The sequence below is a fragment of the Paramacrobiotus metropolitanus genome, unplaced genomic scaffold (genome assembly GCF_019649055.1).
Source record: "Paramacrobiotus metropolitanus isolate TYO unplaced genomic scaffold, Prichtersi_v1.0 Parri_scaffold0000011, whole genome shotgun sequence".
NCBI classification, from domain to species: domain Eukaryota; kingdom Metazoa; phylum Tardigrada; class Eutardigrada; order Parachela; family Macrobiotidae; genus Paramacrobiotus; species Paramacrobiotus metropolitanus.
In genome coordinates this window covers 1,017,228-1,039,002 of record NW_026570231.1, presented here as the reverse complement: position 1 = coordinate 1,039,002, position 21,775 = coordinate 1,017,228, and the positions used below count along the sequence as shown (strand labels likewise).

The window sequence follows — 21,775 nt, the reverse complement described above, 5'->3', positions numbered from 1 at the left end:
CCATTTTACAACCGATCGTTTACTATGCAGCCGGCACAGCGCAAAACGGTCTTCTCTACGAGTAATAATTTTGTTTCTTGTTTACTTTTACAAATTTTTTACTTTTTGCTGTTTGCCAGATTACGATCGCATTAGCCATTATGATTTTGCTTGCGTCAACATTTACTCATTATTTCCACAAGATTTTGTCATTGTACCTTGTGGAGAGGGTACAAATTTCCATTTCTGATTCTTTCGAGCGATTGCTCTTCGCTAGGATTCTACAGACCATTTGATTGTCCTGCATCTTTGCATTTCTCGAATATTTTATGCCTGCCATACATTATACTGCCTGGAGTATACATCAGATGCTTCCCACTGCATGTTCCTGTACTTCTTTATTGTTTTAACATTAGAGCTTTTTGAATCGCTGTGATATCGCAAGTCTCCGAAGTAGTGAGTGCGTGGCTAGTTCTAAACCTTCCGTTATTTCGGAGTATGCCGGATTTTGGAGATGGAGGATGATGACTACGAGTCCTTGCCGGAAGGTTTGCCCATGGTTACATATATGGCAGCTGGTTCGCTGGCCGGCATTATGGAGCACAGCATTATGTTCCCCATCGATTCTGTGAAGGTAAAGAGACAGGATGGCAAAACAGCAAGAAAATAGCGGATAAAATTGTTTTTGTCCATCGTAGACCAGGATGCAGAGCATAACCAGTGTGACGAGGAATGGCGGACCGTTTCAGGTTCGAAAATCAGTTTATTCAGCTGTGTTTATTTATGCACTTGAAAACCTGGTGATTCTAGACCCTCCACCTGATTGTTCGCGAGGAAGGTCTATTTCGGCCTCTACGCGGGATGTCCGCCATGGTCGCTGGCGCTGGACCCGCGCACGCACTGTATTTTGCCTGTTACGAACGCCTGAAGCGTCTGTTCGACTCGTTTTCCATACTGCATGGCTCCGCGGCCGTGGCATGCGCTGGCGCCGTTGCCACGCTCCTCCACGACTCCATCATGACACCCGCGGACACCGTGAAGAATCGCATGCAAATGCGTAATTCTCCGTACCGGAACACTTTCCAGTGCATGGTGTCCATGTATCGATCCGAAGGACTGAAAGCCTTCTACCGCAGCTACACTACGCAGCTGGTCATGAACATTCCCTTTCAAGCTTCCCATTTCGTCATCTATGAATCGTCACAGGATGTATTAAATCATTCGCGGCAGTATTCACCGGCCACCCATGTCGTTTCCGGTGCCATTGCGGGAGGCGCCGCCGCTGCCCTTACAACGCCACTGGATGTGTGCAAGACCCTATTGAATACGCAGGAGCTGATGAAGAAGCGCGTGGATGCTGCCGGTGGGGTGGGGAATGTGCGAGTGAACGGGACGGTGATCAAAGGCTTGTTGGGCGCGCTGAGCACCATCTATGCGCACAGGGGAATGTGGGGCTTCTTCCAGGGATTGCAGGCCCGGGTAATTTATCAGATGCCCTCAACAGCCGTCTCCTGGTCTGTGTATGAATTTTTTAAAAATTATTTGACAAAAACTGAACGGTGACAAACCCAACCGATCTGTTTGTGATAGAAAAGATAGCCTTAAATTTTTGTGACATTTTATGCTGTTGTTAGCTTTTCTTGTTTTCGTGCAAAGTATAATTCATGTGCTGCTGAAGTGTTTTCAAGATGATAAAAAATAAATATGCAGGTAAATAAAATTTGCGCAATTACTTCTGCGACATAATTTACCCTTAAACAACCAACATTTTTTTCCGGAAATGCTAACATCTCCACGGAATATCTTAATACTCATACAGTTGTCCGCCGTGAATTGTCCGGTTGTGAGTTTAAATCAGATCGGTGGAGCTGCAGCTGTTCTTATGTTACAATATGCAAGAACAAACCAGCAATAATAATTTGGACCAATTTATCAGTCTCAGACTCTCAACTCAACTACTACTGTACAGTACCCAATCGTCCGGTGAATCGTCGCTGAAATTCTTATACTCGGTATGTCCGATAGTGGAATTTTTTTTCTTTTCCTGGAAAATTACGATTGAGTGGTTTTTTGACGGTGTGCCTGCGTTTTGAAATGCTGGTCCATGATTCAGCTTTACAATTTACAGTGACAGTGACCTTTCAGTTACATTTGAACAGAATGTCTAAAGTTCTTTTAGTTTTCTCTCCGTAACATCTGCATTGAAACCGGTGGACAAGCGTAGTCGTTTGAACTATTTATGTAGGTGCAACGCAAAGCCGAAAGTTGAAAGGTCTGTCTTGTATGTTTTATCCAGTCCCACTTCGTCATCTTCTCCGCACAGCTGCCGCCGACGTTCTTAATGTGGTCCGTGTTTTTATTTGCAAACTGGAACGTCGCGATACAGTTTTTGCCTTCTCCCCCGCGAAATAGTAAAGCGAATTGTTAGTGAGTATATCACCTCAATTAGCAAATGACCGAAAACAATGCTAATTTTTTGCTGGGCTCAAAGTCCACGCCAAGCGATCGGCTAAATCGTTAATAAAGTACATAACCTTCTGTTTGGCATGGCTTCTGCTGTTATTTCGGTTTGTGACACGAACGGTTCATACTAATTTGAACGTAGTTGAATAACCCGAATATAACGTAGATTCCAAAACAGTGGTGGAAAATGAAGATCCTTCTGTCGTTGTTGGTGTCGGTGGGCATTGCCTTTTGCGCGAAGCTGGACAAAGAGTGGAGCAAGAACCATGGGGATTATTCCACCGGCGCGAAGGATGCCGTTGTGAAGCTTCTGACCAGCCATGGAAATGCTATGCAGTACTGCAGCAAGGATCGGGACTGCGAACACGACCTGCAAGCACCGGTGTGCGACACCAAACTGCGACTCTGCAAGCCGCGTGGAGCGCCAACCATGGAACTTACTTGTAAGTTGCACGCATGTTAGTAAATATTTTCGCGTTAGTTATTGTCCATAGGAAAAATTTTCTATAACACTTAGCATATTTAAAGTTGGCCATTTGAGGCTGTAAAATAGAGAAAAGCCATGGTAATTACTGATAACTGTCCGGCTTTCAAAATTAAAGCTTTTACTGTAAAACAGGCATTCGCTGAAAACTTTTTGACAAAGTTATTCTTGGTGTATTAATACAAGATAACGCTGGTATTCCTGTTAGTAGTTATTAACTGGAAATTATGTGTATGTACTGCTGTACTGATGTATTCAGTGTTCAATTAAATGCACCTGCGTGCAAAATGTCTTACATCGAAGAAATTAAATTTTGGCGTATTTAGGTTTTATGATTCTGATGTTGGTGTTTGTTATTGTTATAATTATGGTTGCTGGTGTGCATTTTAAACAAAAATGATCGGTGTCGATGTTTTTCAATACTCTCTTATGAGATTTTGGATCTTAATGGGTGTTGTGCGAGTCACAAAAATTCAATAAAAACTGTTTTAGTGCGTTTCGTTCTAGTTTCTAAAACTTGCGTATCCTCGGTAAGTACATGTTTTGTGAAAAAGCAACAGTTACGAAAAAGCTGAGTGGGAAAATTTATGGAATTTAGTGATATTATGATTGTAAAAACACATTTATCTTTGGGATTAATTTTTATTGCAATATTACCTTCACTTTTTACAGAAGGTTTACAAACTGTATTTTGTAGGGCGTCGAGAAATATATATAGATATTTATAATCATTAGTTTGTTCCATCGACAAACTGTATTGCAGATGGCACTTGCTCCAGCGATTCCGATTGCCGCTCTTTGTATCGATGCCACAATGATGTCTGCCAATTTTCTGGTCCAAAAGTAAGTTTTTTTGTAATTTCGGGTGAAAGACTGCGAGAAGTGTCGGCTTACCAGTTTTACTGTTAGATTAATTTGTACACATTATATATTTTATCAGCAGCCGTATCACAACTGCCATTGTTAAAGCCTGAAACTAGTTGTTTGAATTTTGAACGGTCTCTACACGTGCATTCCATTCCAGCCGTGCAACTCCGAATCTGATTGCCTCCAAGGAGTGAGTGACCTCTCTTTCAAATGCCAAGAAAAGCGAACTTCCGTGCCGGGAAAGCGTTGCTGGCTGAGTACGTGTTGTTAATTTTATGCAGTGACGTGACTGTGACACCTAATTAAATCTAATATGCAGTATGCAGTAATTAATATGTAATATGCAGTAACTGATTCGTGTGCACAAAGGTTTATTGCTCTAAAATTCAATTGTTTCCAAACTTTAAATGTCGTAGAATGCCAAGAAGATAGGGATTGCTACAGCTGCCAAGGTTCCAAGTGCCGAATTGGTCAGGATTTGCATTCTCTCATTGGATGCTGCGAGGTACAATTATTCAGTACCCAATACATGACCTTTTCCCAACAAGCTTGTACAGCAATACGCAATGTTAATTAACACCGGCTTGTACCCTGATTCACTTACTTTTTAAATGATGGTTAAACAAATTTAGGCTAGAAATATGCAGATGTTTATTACGTTAGGTATCTGTACACTATGTTAGTAGTAGCATACATATCCGTCTTGCGCTCCTTGTCAGATGTAAAATCTAAGCGCATAATTTTGCTGTCATATTTCAGGGAGTATGCCAGAAACGATTAGCCTGCAGTGCGGACTCCGGTAACGACAGTGAACGACCAGCGTGGCATTCACATCCGATCCAGTCCGGATCCGAAGAACAGTAGTAACTTTCTTCGCACTGAGTTGTTTTATATGAAGAACGATGGCACTATTACTTTGCTGTTAATTGACATGGGTGCTATTATAACTTACGTATACAAGTGATCAGATTTACAGTCGATGTTACGCACTCATTAGACTGATCTGGAAGGGGTGAAAAAATCAACCCTTACCTTCTTAAGAGTGAAAGCTGTTAACATTATTTTTTATTGAATTTTCAAATTTGGTCGTTGGGGTTGTCGGACATTAAACTGTACAGTAGTCCAAAAATTGGTAAGGGAATTTTCATGCTTAATCTGCTGCAAAATAATTAAGCAGTCAGGTTAATAATTATAATTAGGCTGGCTTTGCTAGACCGGGTTGATCATATCATGTTGTAGTTCGATACTTAAAATTTATCTTTCATTCGTTTGATTTGTCTTCGATTCGTTAAAATAGTTTCAGAAACGACTGATTAAAATTTGAGCATCATTATCCGCATATCGCAGATACAAGATTAATATATTTTTAATGTCCAGTTTTTAACATTAAGAAAGTCGAACTGTAAAGATATCGGCAAGCTACAGATATGTACTGTAGTTCAAAGCTACGTAACATTTTTATAAATATAAGGCTTTGCCAACATTAATATTATCAAAATTTTTTGGCGCATCTCGCGCATGTGTTCTTCCTCATCTGGCTCGTTTGTTTTGGTACACCTAATAGTACCAGAAATTAAAAGTTTTTCGTTTGCGCTCATTGTAACTGTTCATTTGAATTTGAATTAGTAAAGAGCTTCCAGGCACAAAACTGCAGTACAACTTTGGTTATGCATGCGTTTGACAAAATTTTCCTAGAAAGGGTGATAAAAGTTTGTATTAACTCAACATTATGCAGGTTAAAACTCTCTCCGTGATGTACGCAAATATTAATGCAAAGTTAGTAACTGTTATGAAGATCCTTGCGCCTAACCACAAACAGCCCATAACAATACTTGTATCAGTTGTATGTAGATATCTCCAGTTACGATTACCGCAGTGCCGCACAACCCTTTCAGTGTATTTACAGAGCTACCTTATCCGAAATCAATATTTTCCGGAAGCACATTGTTTTACCAACGTACAGCATCCACTTTTATTCACCATGAATTATTTCAAACCATAACATTTTATCGACAGGCTGTGGCTGCGTAATGCATCGTTGGCCTTATATGCAGACGCATGCACATTACGCATCATGGGGCCATATATACGCCGCATAAGTATATATATAGTCCAGCACAAGCGCCAGCGCGGTACTCATGATAAGCGGGATAGCAATTCTCTTAACAAAGCCAGAGCATAAATCGAAGGCTAAACAGCGAGCCATCATCCTTGTCAGTGGGTGCGTGCCATCGTCAAACAGAATCTTTGAATGATCCGGTGAGCAGGTACAGCTGCCTGCTGCTGCGCTCAGTATGCGTTGATATAACTGGCGTATAAAGATTTGATGAAGGCCCACGTAACGCTCTCCCTCATCCCTGCATGTGCACCTTAGAGTCCTTCGATCGGCTGGCGTTTTTATCAATATTCGCGCACCTTTCAATGCCGGTATTCATCCCCTGAACAACGTAGTTATGATCGTCACGTCCGTGAACCTTTCCCACTGTTGATACAAACGCTAACCCTTTTAGCCGGTATGGTGGATATGCGCTTACGTTAGGCAGGTCGGGGTCTGTGTAAAGGGACGTCGTTTCCGCATCTGCACCCAGGCTCAATCAAGTTCACCGATTGGGTTTTTATCCACAAACATGGTGAGATCACCGCACGGAAAATAAAATTATGGATCATATCACCTACCTGTCCGCCTGGTCCTTCCCAGCAAACAGCGTCTTTCACCACATACTCATGATATAAGTGATTTAAGCACAATAAGTTTCTTGCTGTGATGGGACATAATTACCTACAGTACGTGTTATCTAACACAGTGATAATATAATAAAACCTTCGTAATGTGTACTGATCGATCGGGGTCTACCGCTGTTGCAAAATTTATCTTGGGAAAAGTGAGACGCGGGAAGGCTGGAAAGTATAATTTGTCTACCTGGAAAAGTTTGTTCTTGGCTAATTATAAACCACAAGGAAGATACGGCAGTATGTGGATATGTAGCTGACGGTGGTCGTCAATCGTATGCTGGCACAATTATCTATGGATCGCTGTGTAATTATCGCAATCATTTTGGAATCCTTGCTCACCGGGACAGGTGCGTAGGATGTATTCCGAGATCTATTTGCCAAAATATAGCAATATTTTAATAAGCGCTAAGCGAGCAGGCAATATGTATCGCTACTCTTTACCGGAAACTCGCAGTCATAAGTTGCCCTACTTACAATACTTACTGCATATACCATATGCAGTAAAAAATTATAAAACTTTCTGCTGATGGATGCTTGAAAACTTTTGCGGAATTTTTTGCTTGAGTTTTGCTTATTTATTTGTAGTTGTACTCCAGCAAATGTGTCCACCTTTTAATATATTTGCATGCATTTCCTTAAACAGTTATTTAATAGGGAAACTTTCGTTAGACAGGACGTCAGAATAAAGAGTTGGTTTTTGTATTTCGTTATGTATCGTATTGGATATAATTAGAGTAAATAACAGCCTAAATAAAATTAAATTATAACTGTTTTTGTAATGATTACGTACGCATATAGCCTCCGGTGAAGTGAAGTCATGCATACGTCAGTATTCATATCATGCAGTACTTACTAGCTGGGGGCGATAATGGCAGTAATGAGCAAATTACGGGAAAATCGTGTGGATGTGGGTTACACATCTCAATCAGAAAAAGTGAAGTGGACAGTTGAAGTGGTACTTTAAAATGGCTGCTATGTTTAATTGCTGGCATTTCTGCAAACTAGTACTCCAAGGCGTTGGTCAACCCGGTAGCAAAAAAAGAACGATAGCAAGAGAGCTAACGAAAATATTATTGAAGAATCCTTTGCTTATATACAACTTTATCGGATTATCTAATATCCAAAATCAGGCTATTATTACAGTGTATCCGCAGACGTATTAATTTACACATCTAATGCAGAATTACAGATGCGAGAAGAAGGCAGAGCTCGGGCAATCCGCTTTTATCACTTGCACCGGCGTCAATGCGAACAAAAAAGATTTGCTCAACGCCTGACCTGCGGCAAAATTTCAATATGACGAATAACTCAAAACATTATTAATTTTAAGAAATAAAAAAACAACAGCGAAAATATGCGTCAGTTGTTTGTCCTAAACTTATCCTTTAAAAGTGCCCTTCAAATTGCGCAATCACCGTTCGTTGGCCTGATATCGTGAACCAAATCGATTGCCCTAGCTTCGCCCTGCGATTTAATTCTCTAATAAGAATTTAAGAACCATACATGCTTCTGTTTTTCAAAATATAGAAGTCCGTACATTCGTACTTACCTAATTAGTGGCCATTGAAATATAAATTATTAAAGACGCTGCGAAAGCAGCTTATGCAAATCGTTGTAGCGCGCTGCTCCAGCCCATATATAAATTTAATCATTTTCATGATGTAAATTGTTTCGCATTCTTCAGTTAAATCACTGATCGGCATTATTCGTACTATATCTTCGTGAAAGCATAAGCATTAGTATTTTGTAATAAAAAGAATTAGAAGAGATATTTATATATTTGCTAGAATTTATTTAAGAGAGCCCGGAAGTTAAAGTGATAAATAAGTGCACCGTTTCTCGCTAAAAACTATGCGAGTACTCCGCTTTTTTACATCAGGGCAAAGATGACAAACTCATTCGCAAAGAGCGAGAAAGATGTGGATTTTTTAAGTTTAATAGAAATCACAAATTGGAATCAATAACGTAATCTCTGATAGTACGAATCCGAATATGTTTGCGTCTTGCACACCACCAATATTATAATTACGGTAGTAGGCTTCCTCATGCGTAACCATATCCAGTATACTGTAACTGCAATATTTGAGGCTTTGGAGTTTGGATCATGAAAAGTATATACTGTGCCTGTGGTATGATTCACCTGTTTGTTGATAGGTCTTGCTCAATTGCGCGATCCACCTCGTCTATTCAATCGAATAACAAGCTTCAATTGCCTTATTTATCCCCACGCATTCCACTGCGTGGCCGACAACGGCTGTATACCGCCGGAGCGCGTGCACGACGGCATCAAGGATTGTCCGGACGGATCAGACGAATCATCCGGCGTCAATATCTGTGATTATGCACCATATTTCCCGGATTTTCGCTGTTCAGCCTACGCCGACTGTATCCCGCAGCCGGACGGTTACGCGTGCCGGTGTCGTAGTGGGTATTTTGGCCCGGGGGAAACCTGTCAGCCCGCGCCGCTCAACATGCCGCAGTTCGTCACATCAGCCAAACCACTAATTATCCAAACATGGCGCACCGACACCACCGCTGCCATGGATCATTACATAAACGCCACTTCTCTGCATGACTTGGGCACAAACGTACTTGAAAGGACTACACCGCGGCTGCTGGCGCAACCGGAAAACGAAGGTAATGCCTCGATATCAGCCAGTGCTTTGTGGGGCGCTCGTCTTACCAGCCGGCATCCGTCAAAGGTCACCGTTAGAGAATACCGCAACATTGAGGAGTCAGATTCACCGGCGGCCAGTAGTAAAAAACACACCACAACCGCCGGCCTGATTCAAATTGTACCGAGTGCGCGCATTGTTTGTCGCAGTCGATCGCTAATGATCAATGAGTCGGGTCAAGTATGGTGCTTAGGACTATTCGCCAATGGCAGCGTGGATCGTGCCAGCGCTGTTCGACCATCGACACCACCACAACTGCAAATCTTAAGCAATTTACCCGCTAATTTCATACCTACTACGCATGCTAATTCGCCTGCTAATGGGACAGGTTGGGTGACAGTGGAGCTCGCCAATACGACAGAAGCCGGTGTGGATGAAAATGCGGCGACTTCCCAGTATCGACACGTGGCTGAATTCCTCGAAAAACTGCCCAAATTTGTTGTGACAACATCGAAGGATAAACAACTGGTGATAAATACTTCAACGCCGTACTCTGTCAACTACGAGCAAAGTGACGCGAGCAAATCGAAACTTACGGATCTACAAGCATCTCAAGGTACAATCTTGTGCTTACAATTCCGCAGTTTCCTGCTGCAAACAATTCCAGAGGTGTATACTCTGAGATTAATTATAAATAATCGACCTTGTAACACAGCTGCAGTGTTTTATCTCTACATTTCACGTTTATCGGGCGCTTATGGAAAACGTTTTATTTTTCAACGAAAAGGGCAGCTGAAAGTGTAACCGCTGCTGTTGCACGTTAAATTAACTATTATTTGTACAATTAAATGCTCTGTTGATAACTTGATACAGAGTAATTTTACAGTTTCTTGTGGTACATAAATTTTGCGGAACATTGAAGTCGTAATCGAAAAAGTTTATTCAGATTTCTTTTTGAAAGGTTTCAATGGAGTAACGGAAGACGGCGCGATGTTCGGTTATATGCCAACGCAATCAACATCCCGCAAACCGGGATCGTTGAGCAATCCAGAGGACCACGTGACGGCCTGGGCACCGGGTAGCATTATCACGCCGATAAAGATCTGGAACGCCACAGGAGGCGCTCTGATGGCGTATAAGATCACTGCCAACACGACGCTCCCTATAAGCTGCCTGAATGCGCCGGTCCGAATGTTTCTGTGCGCTAATCGCGGTGCGTGTATTCGTCCCGAGAAACTCTTGGATGGACATGAGGACTGTGGCGATGGGTCGGATGAAGTGCCGGAATTTATTGATGAATGCTCCTTCGCGGTTGACTGGCCGCGCTTTCAGTGCGGTGATCATGCTGATTGTACGGATACGGCACCGGGATATATTTGCAAGTGCAACGGTGGATATTTTTGGGATGGGAATACCTGCGTGATAAGTAAGTCCCGGAACATTATAACGCTTTTTACGTTTAAGTGATCGTTGAAGGCTTGCACGCGCAAGTAGTGCGCACTGGGCAGGTAAAAGCATCGAAGTTTTAGGAATGCAACATGCAGGAAGTCAAGTGCTTAAGACTGTTTTGTAAGAATTCAGAGTGTAAAAAACAATAAGAATAACAACTTTCGCAGTGATTGCGATTGCCCGCGTTGTAATCAAAGATCGGAAATAATTGATTTTTTTTAGATATGTATTAAAAAATAATCATTTTACTCCCAATATTAATGAGGGTGTTCTAATAAGAAAACGTGGTGTGCCTGCAGCTGGTTTTTTAAGTTATCAGTTTCGCTACTCTAGGTGATAAGGTTAGTAAACTTCGCATTTGTTTTTCAGTACCATCAAATCTCTCCGCGCTGTCACAGAAGGTCATCGACGATCTTATTCGAATGGATGGGTTCACCGGAACTCCAGTTAATGCTGCCAATGCATTAAGAGTACGTATTTCAATAAAAATAAAATCGACAATCTAGGCTATACTCTGTATAATCAGATAACAACTGCGGTATAGTGATCGTAAGCAGATTCAGTCCCATATAACCGAGAATGGAAGAGCGAGCCAAATACTAGGTGCTACCCCCGTAAATGTCACACTCGAACACTGTTTGCGAACTGGCTGTTGTTCGTACAGATTGCCGGTCTTGAAACGAGGATACGAATTTGAAAACAGAAACAATATGGCTATTTTTTTTAAAATTCTTGAAACATAGCCATAAATTAACGAAATTAGATTACAAGTAGAGAGAGGTAGACGTGGACGAACTAGACGTACAGGGAAAAGGTCATAATATTAGAGATCGAGCTATATTTAAAATGTTTTGCATGGACCATCGCTCGTGTCAGTTGGTGTTCGCGTTTATTAATGAGATCTCTCTTTCAGACTTGAATTTATGTAAAAACGCACATAATAGGGGAGGAAATACGTTATTAAATGCAATTTTATGATTATACCCCATTATCCCTTTAAAAGCCATTTGCTACGGCTATCTGCAGTTACATAAGCCAACAGCCATGAATTATTCACCGCCCTCCCAGATCATTACGCAGCGCATCGTGTGGCCATCTCGCAATCAATACTATGAATGGAAAATAAATAGGCAAATCTCTGCAATTGTTTATCTCAATTGATTCGGGAGAGGTGGTAAAGGGCAGGAGATTCTTGTATGTTCACCTCCTGACATGTTGCGCGTTCATTTTTCCATCCATGCGCATGCAGACATTGTGCATCAGATGATCGGCTGCGATAGCTATATAGCAGCGTTGCCAATGTCAGTGCGCACATGCGAGCTCTTCTATTTTCTTACGCATACTGTCAATTTTCAAATTTTGAATAATTTTTGCGCACAGTTTGCCTTATTCCGGACCAGCATGATCTGTAGTGTAGAAAGTTTCCATTATTAATTGTACTGGCACTTCATACTACCCGGTTGGCCTGTGCATATCTCACAGTATTATGTACAGCAGTCGGCGAAGTATTCACAACGGTACCATGCGACTATTATTAATAGAAATACTTCAGTTCGGGCTCTTCTCCGTTATCTCTACGGTACGAAACTAGTTTAGTCAATTTTCTTACGCATTTGGTACAAGTCACTGCAATGTTGCACGGTACTTACATACCGCTGGAAACGATAATTGAAAGGAAGCTAAATTGGCTATAAACAATTGTCAGTAATCCAGTTATACGTGTGCATGTATGATGGTTTATGATGTTATAGGCCAGTTTGAACGCCAGTAATCTGCCGGCATCCGTTGATATCCTCGTATACCCCGGAGGCTCAACATGGAGCGTACGCTCCAGTAATTCAGGATTAAGCCCATTAAGCAATTACTTGAATCAATCAAATCCCTACGTTGTCCTTCCTAACTGTGAGGACTGCATTCGTCCTGAGTTTGTAACTCTCGGCCCTACTGAAAACGCTGCGCAACAATCGGAAGGTACATCTTATAAGTAGCGCTTAATTGTATTTATCTAATTTACTGAATTAATTACCTTTTTTGTAACGCCATTAAGTGGCCGTCAATGGTTATATTATTTATATATGACACCTCTGAGAAATAATGCGCGCATATGAACCGTAATTTTTAGAGATATATAAACTCCAAAAAACGACAATCCAAAAAATATGAGTTGCGGTGAGTTTATATTATTAGCGATGTAGTACGTTGCTGTTAAATACAGTTTAACTGATTAATATCAAGTGTTTAAACAATGAATGCAATTGCCCGTTCAAGCTAAATCTTTCGAAGAACTGACCAGCATTTTGATGATTAATATTGACAGTTTCTTAATTATGTAAATGCGTAAATAATTTGTTTATGTATTTAAAAAGTTTGCTGTTGGCAAAATTGCACTAACGCATGCAGTAAAATTCAAGTACTTCTAGAACATATTCGTTTGGTTTCACGCCGGCGTTTGTGTCTTGTATTAACTTATAAGCTACATTTTGGAAAGTAAAGCAAGTTTTCTTCATTGTGTGAAACAGGCCGCGATCCTAACCGATCCGTCAGTCGCACGTACAACAGCAGTAATCACAGCAATCTGTCCCTGCCATCTGTGGACGACCGGGTTGACCTTCAACAACGTAATACGGCAAACCCTAACACCAACGAATCCAATGCAGGGGTCTCCCAGTTCCGTCCAGGTGCGACTATTGCGGGAGTGTTCAGTCCGAGCAGCCAAATTAATACCAGATCAGATAAATCCAACACCAGTCAGATTAACAGCGCACATAATGAAAGGTCACCAAACTCGTCGGCTGCAACCAACAATCAGAATTCACAAAAAGCGGGAACAAGCAGTGATCGTGACTGGCAGGCTGTCTTGGATGCATTAAGTCGGTTCAAAGCTCAATCATCTTCTACCACAAGTAATCCCATAGGGAACGTCCCACTGGATTCTCTCGCAACCAACCAGATTTTCTCAAACATTTCCAATGCGCCAGCAAAGCAGGGTGGCATTGAATCCTCGTCATCGACCAATCGCACCAACCTTACCCCCTCAGTCACTTCAAGTACTGGCGGAAGACAACAAACTTTAGTAATTTCTACATTGCCCACACCGTCGATATCGGTATCTCGGTCAACGATGTCCACACAGGGAAGGCCACAGAGTGGAATTGAAATTGTTACCCCACAGTCTAACGAGCAACATTTAGACACTACAACAGTAACCGCATCCCGATTCAACATTGCCGGTCTAACCATTTCAAATGTACCGCCATTTTCATCTGCAAATTCCTCTGCGGTGAACAGTAACACTACAATTGCAGACTACATTAACAGCGTGATCAATGGGTCGACTGTCCGAGGTATGACGTTAACGGGAATCGGGCTGACTGCCAATATTACCGATGTCACCGACACCACAATGACCACATTACCCACCGGGACTACTACGACATCACGCTATAGAAATGGCAGCTTGCCAGAAACAACGCCCTCCACTACAAGCCGTCCCGTGCCACCACAGCCGGACTATTTCACCATCTACCGACCTTCGCGACCGACCCTGACCACACTGACACTCCCAACCACGTACACAAAGGATACGACCGGCACCGAAATAGACAATGACACCATTACAAGTATCGCTGGTACATCGCACCCTCTTTCACCGAATGCAGCCGCAAATGCAATCCAGGAAGCCGGTACACCGACAAAGGTCACCAGCATCCTGGAATCTAGTACAGTAAAAAGTTCAGCTAGCAATGTTGCGTCAAACAGTAACACAGTGCGGATGTCGTCCTTGTCGCCGATGACGACCGGCGGTGTTCGGATGAATGAACCTCTGATACTACCAGAAACCACAACCGTAGCGCTAGCGATAGCCGACCATGGCGGCAGTAATAATAACACAATCATTCCCGTGTTTTTAAACCTTTCCACGCTGCGACGCAATGCCAGTAGTATTTCTTTGGGCAATAATACCAGCGGCAATAATAATAATACTGTTGGTAATGGTATTACGCGCGGCAGTATGACGGATATTCACAACTCAGCACGACCAACCGCTCCGAGCTCCCGATCTGACGAGATGGATGCCGGGACCGGCAGTTCTATGGGAACAACAGTCGCGTTCACCACACTCTCCCCAACAACAAAACCGCCCACGCTTGCCGTAAACACCTCAAGTTCAAACCGTCCGCAAATAAGCTCGACAAATTCGTCGCCACCGTCCATACAGACTAGCACGCTGCCTCCGCAAATTAATCCATTAACCTATCCAACGGGGGTATTCTTGAATTTTCCCACCGGACCACAGCGGACCGTTACCGACAGTCCGGTGGTTGTCAACGATACCGGCATCCAATTTGAAGTCATGTACCCTTGCTTTCCAGAATTATTCAGAAAAGCCTACGCCACTCTGCAGCAAAATATTAAGAGCTGTGATAAGAGCTGCGATGTCAATGCAACGGAGCGGTGCAATAGTGTGGCGGGCCGGTGTGATTGCCTGGCGGGCTCAACTCGCACGTCTATTACAGGAAAATGCCAAGGTGGGCACCACGCGATTGTTACACCATTATGATAATCAAAGTCACTGTTAAAATATGTATGCGTGTTTTTACTTTTTAGCATCCGTCCAGTACAGCGTTGGACTAACTATGGCTGAATTGTGCGGGAAACCGTTGCTATTTCAGTCCTACATGTTTAATTTCTCAAATCCCACCACTCAACAGTTAGCGGTCGTTGTGTGCTATCAAGTAAGTACAGAGTATTATGTCTGCATAAATATAAATATTTGCATTTCGCTATTTTGTACAGTAATATGCATATATGATATTAAATTTTAACAATCAGCCAGACCTTGCTCAAGTACTGGCATAAAAGAACTGAAACCGACAGTGTAGAGAAATGCCGAAATAAATTACTGCTATCAACAGAATGCAGTTGCAGGAGAACTATATTGTAGTGCATATGTATTTGCGTACGTGAACGAAAGGCGTTGTGTGACCATGATGTAACATTACAGATGGAGCAGTTACTGAACAAATCCGGCTTATCAGCTGGCCAGTATAGTCCCGGTTCGTGTAACCCCCGCAGCTTTTCCCCCGGAAGTGTGGTGACGAACGTCGGCCTGTCTTTCGTACCTGCACGCGACGATAACGTTTTGCCAACGGAACTGGCCACGGCGCTGGGTACCGCGCTAAACAACAACCAAGGCGCCGTTGGAGGAGATGCCGGTGGGCTCAAAGTGCGTCTGGCTCCGCCGGACGCATCGGGGAGAACTCAAACCTTTTTTCAGCCGCCCTCTGTTGGGGGTAAGATACATGCCGAGATTGGCTGCGTATGAAAACGGACTATATACGTACAAAAATCATGGCTTTTGTAAATGTAGAAACTACCTGTTTTGATTCATAAAATTAATAGTTGAACGTCGTGCAGAATCATAGATGCCCTGGGATACAATCCCGGTCTAAGTAAATTAATGCGTGCGTCATTAATGGTCAGGTCGAAAATACCAAAAGGAAACACGTAAATCCTGACCTCTTCCGCTCCACTTATACGAGTAGAGGCACAAAAGACTGTCGATATCACAACGGCAGCGCAGTTTTTACCTGCACCGAATCAAAATTATCTCAAGTCTTTACAGATATTAATGAATGCGATATTAACCAAATGGCCTGCGGCGTAAATGCTAATTGCCAGAACACTTTCGGCGCTTTTACTTGCGTATGCCGGCCTGGATACACCGATACGAATCCGGCATTTCCTGGGAGGAATTGTGTGAATTCATCCCTTATTGCGGCCAGCGTCCCTGTCAACTTAACCATCATTACGTAAGATAAATTTCATGTCATTCTTTCTTTTATTAAGGTTGATGACGACAATCGTCTATATTTGCAGATGCCCGCCGGAAAATTTCGTTTTCGCCAATCTTTGCCTATATAAAACGTATTGTAAGTAACGTTTTGGGGCTACCCAAGAGTCAAAATGACCTTTAGTTAATTGTACGCAGTCTAAAGCGATATGCAGAGGATCTTACTTAATAGTAGGAAATCGTATCGCATCGTATCCTCCAGGACAATATAACAAGTAACCAACGTGTATTTTACGCTGTTTTCACTTTTGCAGTCATATTACTGATTATTGCTATTATCCTCGCTTGCCTGCTCGTCCTGTTTCTCCTTGCCTGCATGATATACTGTTGCTGTCGGAATTGTGGCAAAGAAGAGTAAGTTTGCCCTTTAATTTTGCAGTAAATGTTAATCTTAATTCTTACCTATGGAAGTTTTCGTAGTGTCGTTTCGCCTTTATTTCCAGTTCATACCTATCAAGCTATATATTACCGAAATGTGAAATTGTCATCTTAAGCGCCGTATGCAAAACTTGCAGAAAACTGTAGTTGTAAACTTCGAATGTTATAAGCAAAGCGGCTGCTAAATTTAGTGTTATAGGTATACAATGTATATCAAACACTTGACCCCGACTTAACCAAAAGATTGCACTTGTATTGCATTGTAGGTGTTAATATAATTAATTGTGGAATTTGTCCTGTTGTGGCGACAATCCTAAATCAATTTCATGGGACAAATTTTGCAATCTGTGTTTAATATAACAGGCAGTACAGCGCACCTGAGGTTGCCTTAATACGAGCTGCCCAGCGCAGTCCACGGCAGCCCAATTCGTCCATTGCCCCTCTACCCGTGGGCGGCTATCAACAGCTGAAACCGGAAGGCTCTTCTCTGGATCCCAACGCGCCCCGTCCCGCCCCCTCAGCCATGGAGCCGGATCTCGAAAAAGGCTTGAATGACCGCTCTCGCATTCTGCCGCAAACTGACAACATGAGTAGAGAAGTCGAGAACAAGGAGACTATTCGCGAAGTTGTCACTGAAACCAAAGTTCAGTCGGTCGATAAAAGCGGCAACGATGTGGACACCTGGGAAGAAGTGGAGGTACCAACTTTCACAGAGAAGGAATTAGCGGAAGAAGCATCCATGAGGGCGCTTAGCCCTTCGCAGGGATCAACCTTCTCTCGGACCCAAAAACTTGGTAAAGGTCACGATTGGTCAAAACTTTTACAATCGAGCCGTTTCATTATTTTTTGCCGTATTTATTTGCAGAGCAATATGATATAAATTAATACTTAGTATCAGATAATCTGTTAAGATTCATTGAAGCTTTTACAAAGCCGCTTTTCTAATTTTTTACGTTGTGTAGAAGCAACGGAAGCCGAACGTGTACCAGGAGAACCGATTACCGAAGAATCCAACAGTTTTATGACTATATCCGAAACCCAGGTGCGAGATGATATTCCAGAAGCCAGGGTACTGGATGATGATGTACCTATGCAGAAGACCGAAATTCAGGAAGGAACATTACAGCGAACGGAACCGATGCTGGAAGAAGACCAAATCCGACCGGTCAATAAAGACAGCATTGGCAGTGTCGAGCCGGAATTACTGCGCACGGAATACGAGTTGCCGCCGTCTCCTTCCAACTCGGTCAAACAACTGGCGGCTGCTAAATTATCAGCACGAAAGTATCACCTGGAAGCGCAGAGCAGCATTAGACGCGCCTCCAGTGAAACACGCGAATGGCTGGCTATCCCGCGAACGGAGAGTCTGGTTATGGAAGACGACGGAATGGATGTCGATACACTGCCACATAGGAGCTACGACAAGGATCCGCTGTATAGCATGAATTCACCGGTCGCCGGCACGGATACTCGTTTCGATGATAATGAACTGCGTCGACTAGGTATGTAATGATTGTCTTAAAATAAATCGGTAATAGTCCTGATTACATGGCAGCGTGTATATCATAGCTGATTGCTTTTCCCGCTCATCACAGCACCAGCTACTCACCAATTTATAACGGAGACGTTACTCTTATAAAAGCAATACAAAGTAATGAAAACGCTTACTGCGTGCTGACTTATATAGGAGAACAGAGACCTACTGCTGAGAAAACCTATTAACTGTAAGAATACATAGATGTCTTCCAAAACCAAACTACAATTTCTGTTGATAAGAAAACCTCACATTGACAAGTTAACAATGCATGTAGCCATATAATTAATCAGGTTGTACATTTAATCAGGTATGGGATTCCGGGATAGCTTCGATGATGTTATGGAGCAGACATCCCGTTTCTACAAGGAGTCCAGCTCGGACGTGGAGTTCGAACGCGAAGTTGACCTTTCGCAACTAAAAGACATTGAGGCACAACAGGCATCGGTAGATCAGCGGGAGGGCAAGGGCAAAGACGACGAAAGCAGCGATGACGATGATCAAAGCGACCAGATCACATCTATCCAACGCCAGCCGGCCTATGTTCTGGAACAGCGCGGCAACGTTAGCTCCATTGAGCCGTTGGATGAGGAACTGTCAGATACCGAGCGCAACGGACAAGCCAGTCCGGAAGACCGGCAAAGCCTGAAATCCAATGAAGAAGAAGAACTAAAAAACCTGGGGGGATCGCAAATGTCGCTGAAGGACCGGAAGCTAACGACAACGGAAGCGGATGCCCATGATGACGTCATTAATGAAATTGTCAAAGTGCAGCCGGCGTTTTATTCGCGCCAAGCCAGTTCGGACGAGGAAATGTATGACACCAAGGAAGAGTTAAAGGAGAAGATCATGGCGGAATCCATTAAAATGGTAAATCTATGGACTTACAAAGACGTACAGATCGAGATGAGACTGACGAAAAGATTCTTAATTATAATGGGCTATCACGAACGATGCTTTTTGCAGAATCTGCCCGATGGTGGTTTGGACCGTAAGCCTTCCGAAGTTCAACGAGAAATAGCTATTAAAGAATTCGGTGCGCTGGGGGAAAGGGATAGCATTGATGACATGCTGGATCGCACGCAGCCGTTCTTCTCGCGCACGAGTACATTGGACAGCTTCCAGTTGCAGAAGAACGACAGCACAGACGATGCAACACCATCCAGTCGGGTAAGTTTACTAATAATTATTATTATAGCGATTTCGTTGTGATCAAAGGAATGGTGAATGTATATGTACATGGTGAATGTATGTATATGTATGATGGCATATGTATAATACATTTGTGTATTGCTGTATTGGAATTTGCATACGAATTACTGGTGTACCAGCAAAATAGTAAAGGTCACCCAGTGTTTGCATAGTTCATACTCGAATACGATTTCGTTGCAGAAGCCAAGTCAATCCCTTTTGGCCGTGGATAACAATGCATCCTTAGAGCAAAGCCCTCGAGTAAGGAATACCTTAGCAAAATTAATGATGTTTTAAAGAACTCGGTTAATACAAAGGTCGTGGTTAATTCACTGCTATTATTTTGTATCTGTAGAAGCGATCCTTGTTGAAGAAGCGCAGTGCATTCCATTCGCGGGACAGTATGAACAAAATTATGGAGACTACTAGTATAGCCGAAGATGGGATGGGCAGCACCGAAGGCTTGCGATCCGAAGCTACCACCCCGCAAAACGGAAACGACACGGAGGAAACGGACAAAGTGTTCGCCGACAACGATGCATCCGAAACCGTTGTACGCCCGGATTCGCTGCCGCGTACGATGGCAATCGATGACGATGACGTGGCTGACTTCTTTGCTAACAAACCTGGCGATGGTGAAGTGTTCACGGAAACCATTGTGCGTAGTGACAACGCAGAAAGTGAACCTGCTAGTTCCGGTGTGTTAATGCGGTCGGAAGCGCTGCCGCGCGGTAACGACACTGGCGAGCATTTAGCGGAAGCTGTGCGAAAAGAGAGCATCCAGAGCGAGCACAACTCACCGCGAGAAGAATTTGTCTACGAGAATCTGCAACAAGAAACTCGTGTTCGCGACAGCGAGCAAGACGATTTGAAAGCGGAGGGCAGTGCCATGAACAATGATACCGTTGTGCGAGACGATCGGGACGAAACCGGCTCGCCGGGAATCTCTAACCAACCGCTTCTACAGCAGGAAGTTGCATTGGACGGAAAATCGGTATCAGAGCAAAACTTACAAAGGGTAACGCTAAATACTATTAATATTTTTGCAATGCTTTTTTTACAAGCTGCAAGTGGTTTCAATATTTATGACTGCGCTGTAATGTCAAAATGTTCCGCCAGTTTATTTATTGATTATTTTTTAGGATGCACAATTTTCCAGTCCACCGTTTATTCCTCATGACAGTGACTCCGGCGTTTATGTGGACGCCGGTCTGCTGGATGGCTCCTCCGCCAGTCGGCGGAAAGCCAACATTATGTCGTCGCAGGACGACCTGCAGATCCTGGAAGGTCAGGAAGCCCGTCGCAATGGTTCCGGTAGTTCGTACCAGCGACTCTCCCAGTCGGATGACGAAGAAGAAGTGATTAAACGCTACAGTGCAGCATACAAAAATAAGTTGAAAAAGACAACGAAACGCGTACGACATAATTACGAAATGGGTCCACCGGAAAGCCGGCATGTGTATTACAGCAGCCGGCCCAAACGCATGCCTCCCAACCGGGAAGAGCTGGATGTGTGGAAGGATACGACGTGGTGGCGAGTCCATAGAAAGTAATACTTTGTACTCGAGGGTGTTGTAGAGTCCTTTAACAGAATTCGCATAACCGGTATAGCGAATTGCCGCGCTCAAAATGACTACTGAGTTTCTAAAGTTCATGCGTTTTATTCCATTATTTGCTTTTATTTTGTAAGCGATACACTTGATCTTTCCTAATACAGCAAATACGTATTTATTCATCCCGCTTTGCACCGAACTCCGCGCCGTCCATAATTTCTCTTTCCTGCTTCGGCGATCTCGAAAATGTTTTCACTTTTCAGCATCTCGCACCATTGATTCTCTTTTTCGCAGCTGTATACTGCTCGACTGTAAATTTAGCACCATGCAGTTCGTGTGTTTTCGATGTTTTGTTTTTGTTTAGAACCGTGTATGCAATAAACTGAAGGAAAGTCTTCACATGTTTGATGCACCAAGATATATCTTTCCAGAACAGATACAAAGAAACATGAACAGCAAAACAAACAAAAAATCAGTCAGAACTTTAAAGACCGACTTTCAGTGGCTCTTGCAAAAAAACAATGCACTGCAATGCAAACCATTTTCTGAAATGGAAAGAATTTCGTTCACTTGTTGATCTTCCAGTCAAGTTGCAGTCAACCGGAAAATTTTTTTTAATATGCAACGCAACACAATGGAGCCACCGTGTGTACCACACCACTTTCAGAAGCGATA

General features: G+C 42.9%; 3 protein-coding genes across 5 annotated transcripts; all 3 read left to right on the top strand.

The window, feature by feature from the left end:
- Positions 1-82: 82 nt before the first annotated feature.
- On the top strand, positions 83-1,685 carry LOC129583645 (mitoferrin-1-like). Its single transcript, XM_055475531.1, has 3 exons — positions 83-613; positions 678-728; positions 790-1,685. The coding sequence occupies exons 1-3, from the start codon at positions 494-496 to the stop codon at positions 1,540-1,542; spliced, it is 924 nt and encodes a 307-aa protein (XP_055331506.1). The 5' UTR covers positions 83-493; the 3' UTR covers positions 1,543-1,685.
- Positions 1,686-2,517: 832 nt separating this feature from the next.
- LOC129583691 (uncharacterized) lies at positions 2,518-4,922 on the top strand. Its single transcript, XM_055475612.1, has 5 exons — positions 2,518-2,885; positions 3,690-3,769; positions 3,951-4,050; positions 4,210-4,298; positions 4,553-4,922. The coding sequence occupies exons 1-5, from the start codon at positions 2,630-2,632 to the stop codon at positions 4,655-4,657; spliced, it is 630 nt and encodes a 209-aa protein (XP_055331587.1). The 5' UTR covers positions 2,518-2,629; the 3' UTR covers positions 4,658-4,922.
- An 898-nt stretch (positions 4,923-5,820) lies between these two features.
- LOC129583564 (uncharacterized) lies at positions 5,821-21,494 on the top strand. Of its 3 annotated transcripts, XM_055475396.1 has the most exons (19): positions 5,821-6,873; positions 8,681-9,163; positions 9,530-9,757; positions 10,103-10,567; positions 10,960-11,060; positions 12,342-12,561; positions 13,110-15,119; positions 15,199-15,326; positions 15,596-15,884; positions 16,217-16,403; positions 16,471-16,523; positions 16,699-16,798; positions 17,186-17,616; positions 17,785-18,324; positions 18,667-19,226; positions 19,323-19,526; positions 19,749-19,808; positions 19,903-20,565; positions 20,690-21,494. In XM_055475396.1, the coding sequence occupies exons 1-19, from the start codon at positions 6,801-6,803 to the stop codon at positions 21,098-21,100; spliced, it is 7,206 nt and encodes a 2,401-aa protein (XP_055331371.1). In that variant the 5' UTR covers positions 5,821-6,800; the 3' UTR covers positions 21,101-21,494. The 3 variants fall into 3 exon arrangements, with proteins under 3 accessions (XP_055331371.1, XP_055331370.1, XP_055331369.1); XM_055475395.1 differs by having other exon boundaries at positions 8,681-9,757; positions 19,903-20,541; XM_055475394.1 differs by having other exon boundaries at positions 8,681-9,757.
- The last annotated feature ends 281 nt before the right edge of the window (positions 21,495-21,775 follow it).

Coding starts and splice junctions, on each gene's coding strand:
- LOC129583645 (XM_055475531.1), top strand. CDS start 494: ATGGAGGATGATGACTACGAGTCCTTGCCGGAAGGTTTGCCCATGGTT. Junction 614..677: donor TCCCCATCGATTCTGTGAAG/GTAAAGAGACAG, acceptor TGTCCATCGTAG/ACCAGGATGCAGAGCATAAC. Junction 729..789: donor GGAATGGCGGACCGTTTCAG/GTTCGAAAATCA, acceptor TGGTGATTCTAG/ACCCTCCACCTGATTGTTCG.
- LOC129583691 (XM_055475612.1), top strand. CDS start 2,630: ATGAAGATCCTTCTGTCGTTGTTGGTGTCGGTGGGCATTGCCTTTTGC. Junction 2,886..3,689: donor GCCAACCATGGAACTTACTT/GTAAGTTGCACG, acceptor ACTGTATTGCAG/ATGGCACTTGCTCCAGCGAT. Junction 3,770..3,950: donor GCCAATTTTCTGGTCCAAAA/GTAAGTTTTTTT, acceptor ATTCCATTCCAG/CCGTGCAACTCCGAATCTGA.
- LOC129583564 (XM_055475394.1), top strand. CDS start 6,801: ATGCTGGCACAATTATCTATGGATCGCTGTGTAATTATCGCAATCATT. Junction 18,325..18,666: donor TAATGAACTGCGTCGACTAG/GTATGTAATGAT, acceptor ACATTTAATCAG/GTATGGGATTCCGGGATAGC. Junction 19,527..19,748: donor ATGCAACACCATCCAGTCGG/GTAAGTTTACTA, acceptor ATTTCGTTGCAG/AAGCCAAGTCAATCCCTTTT.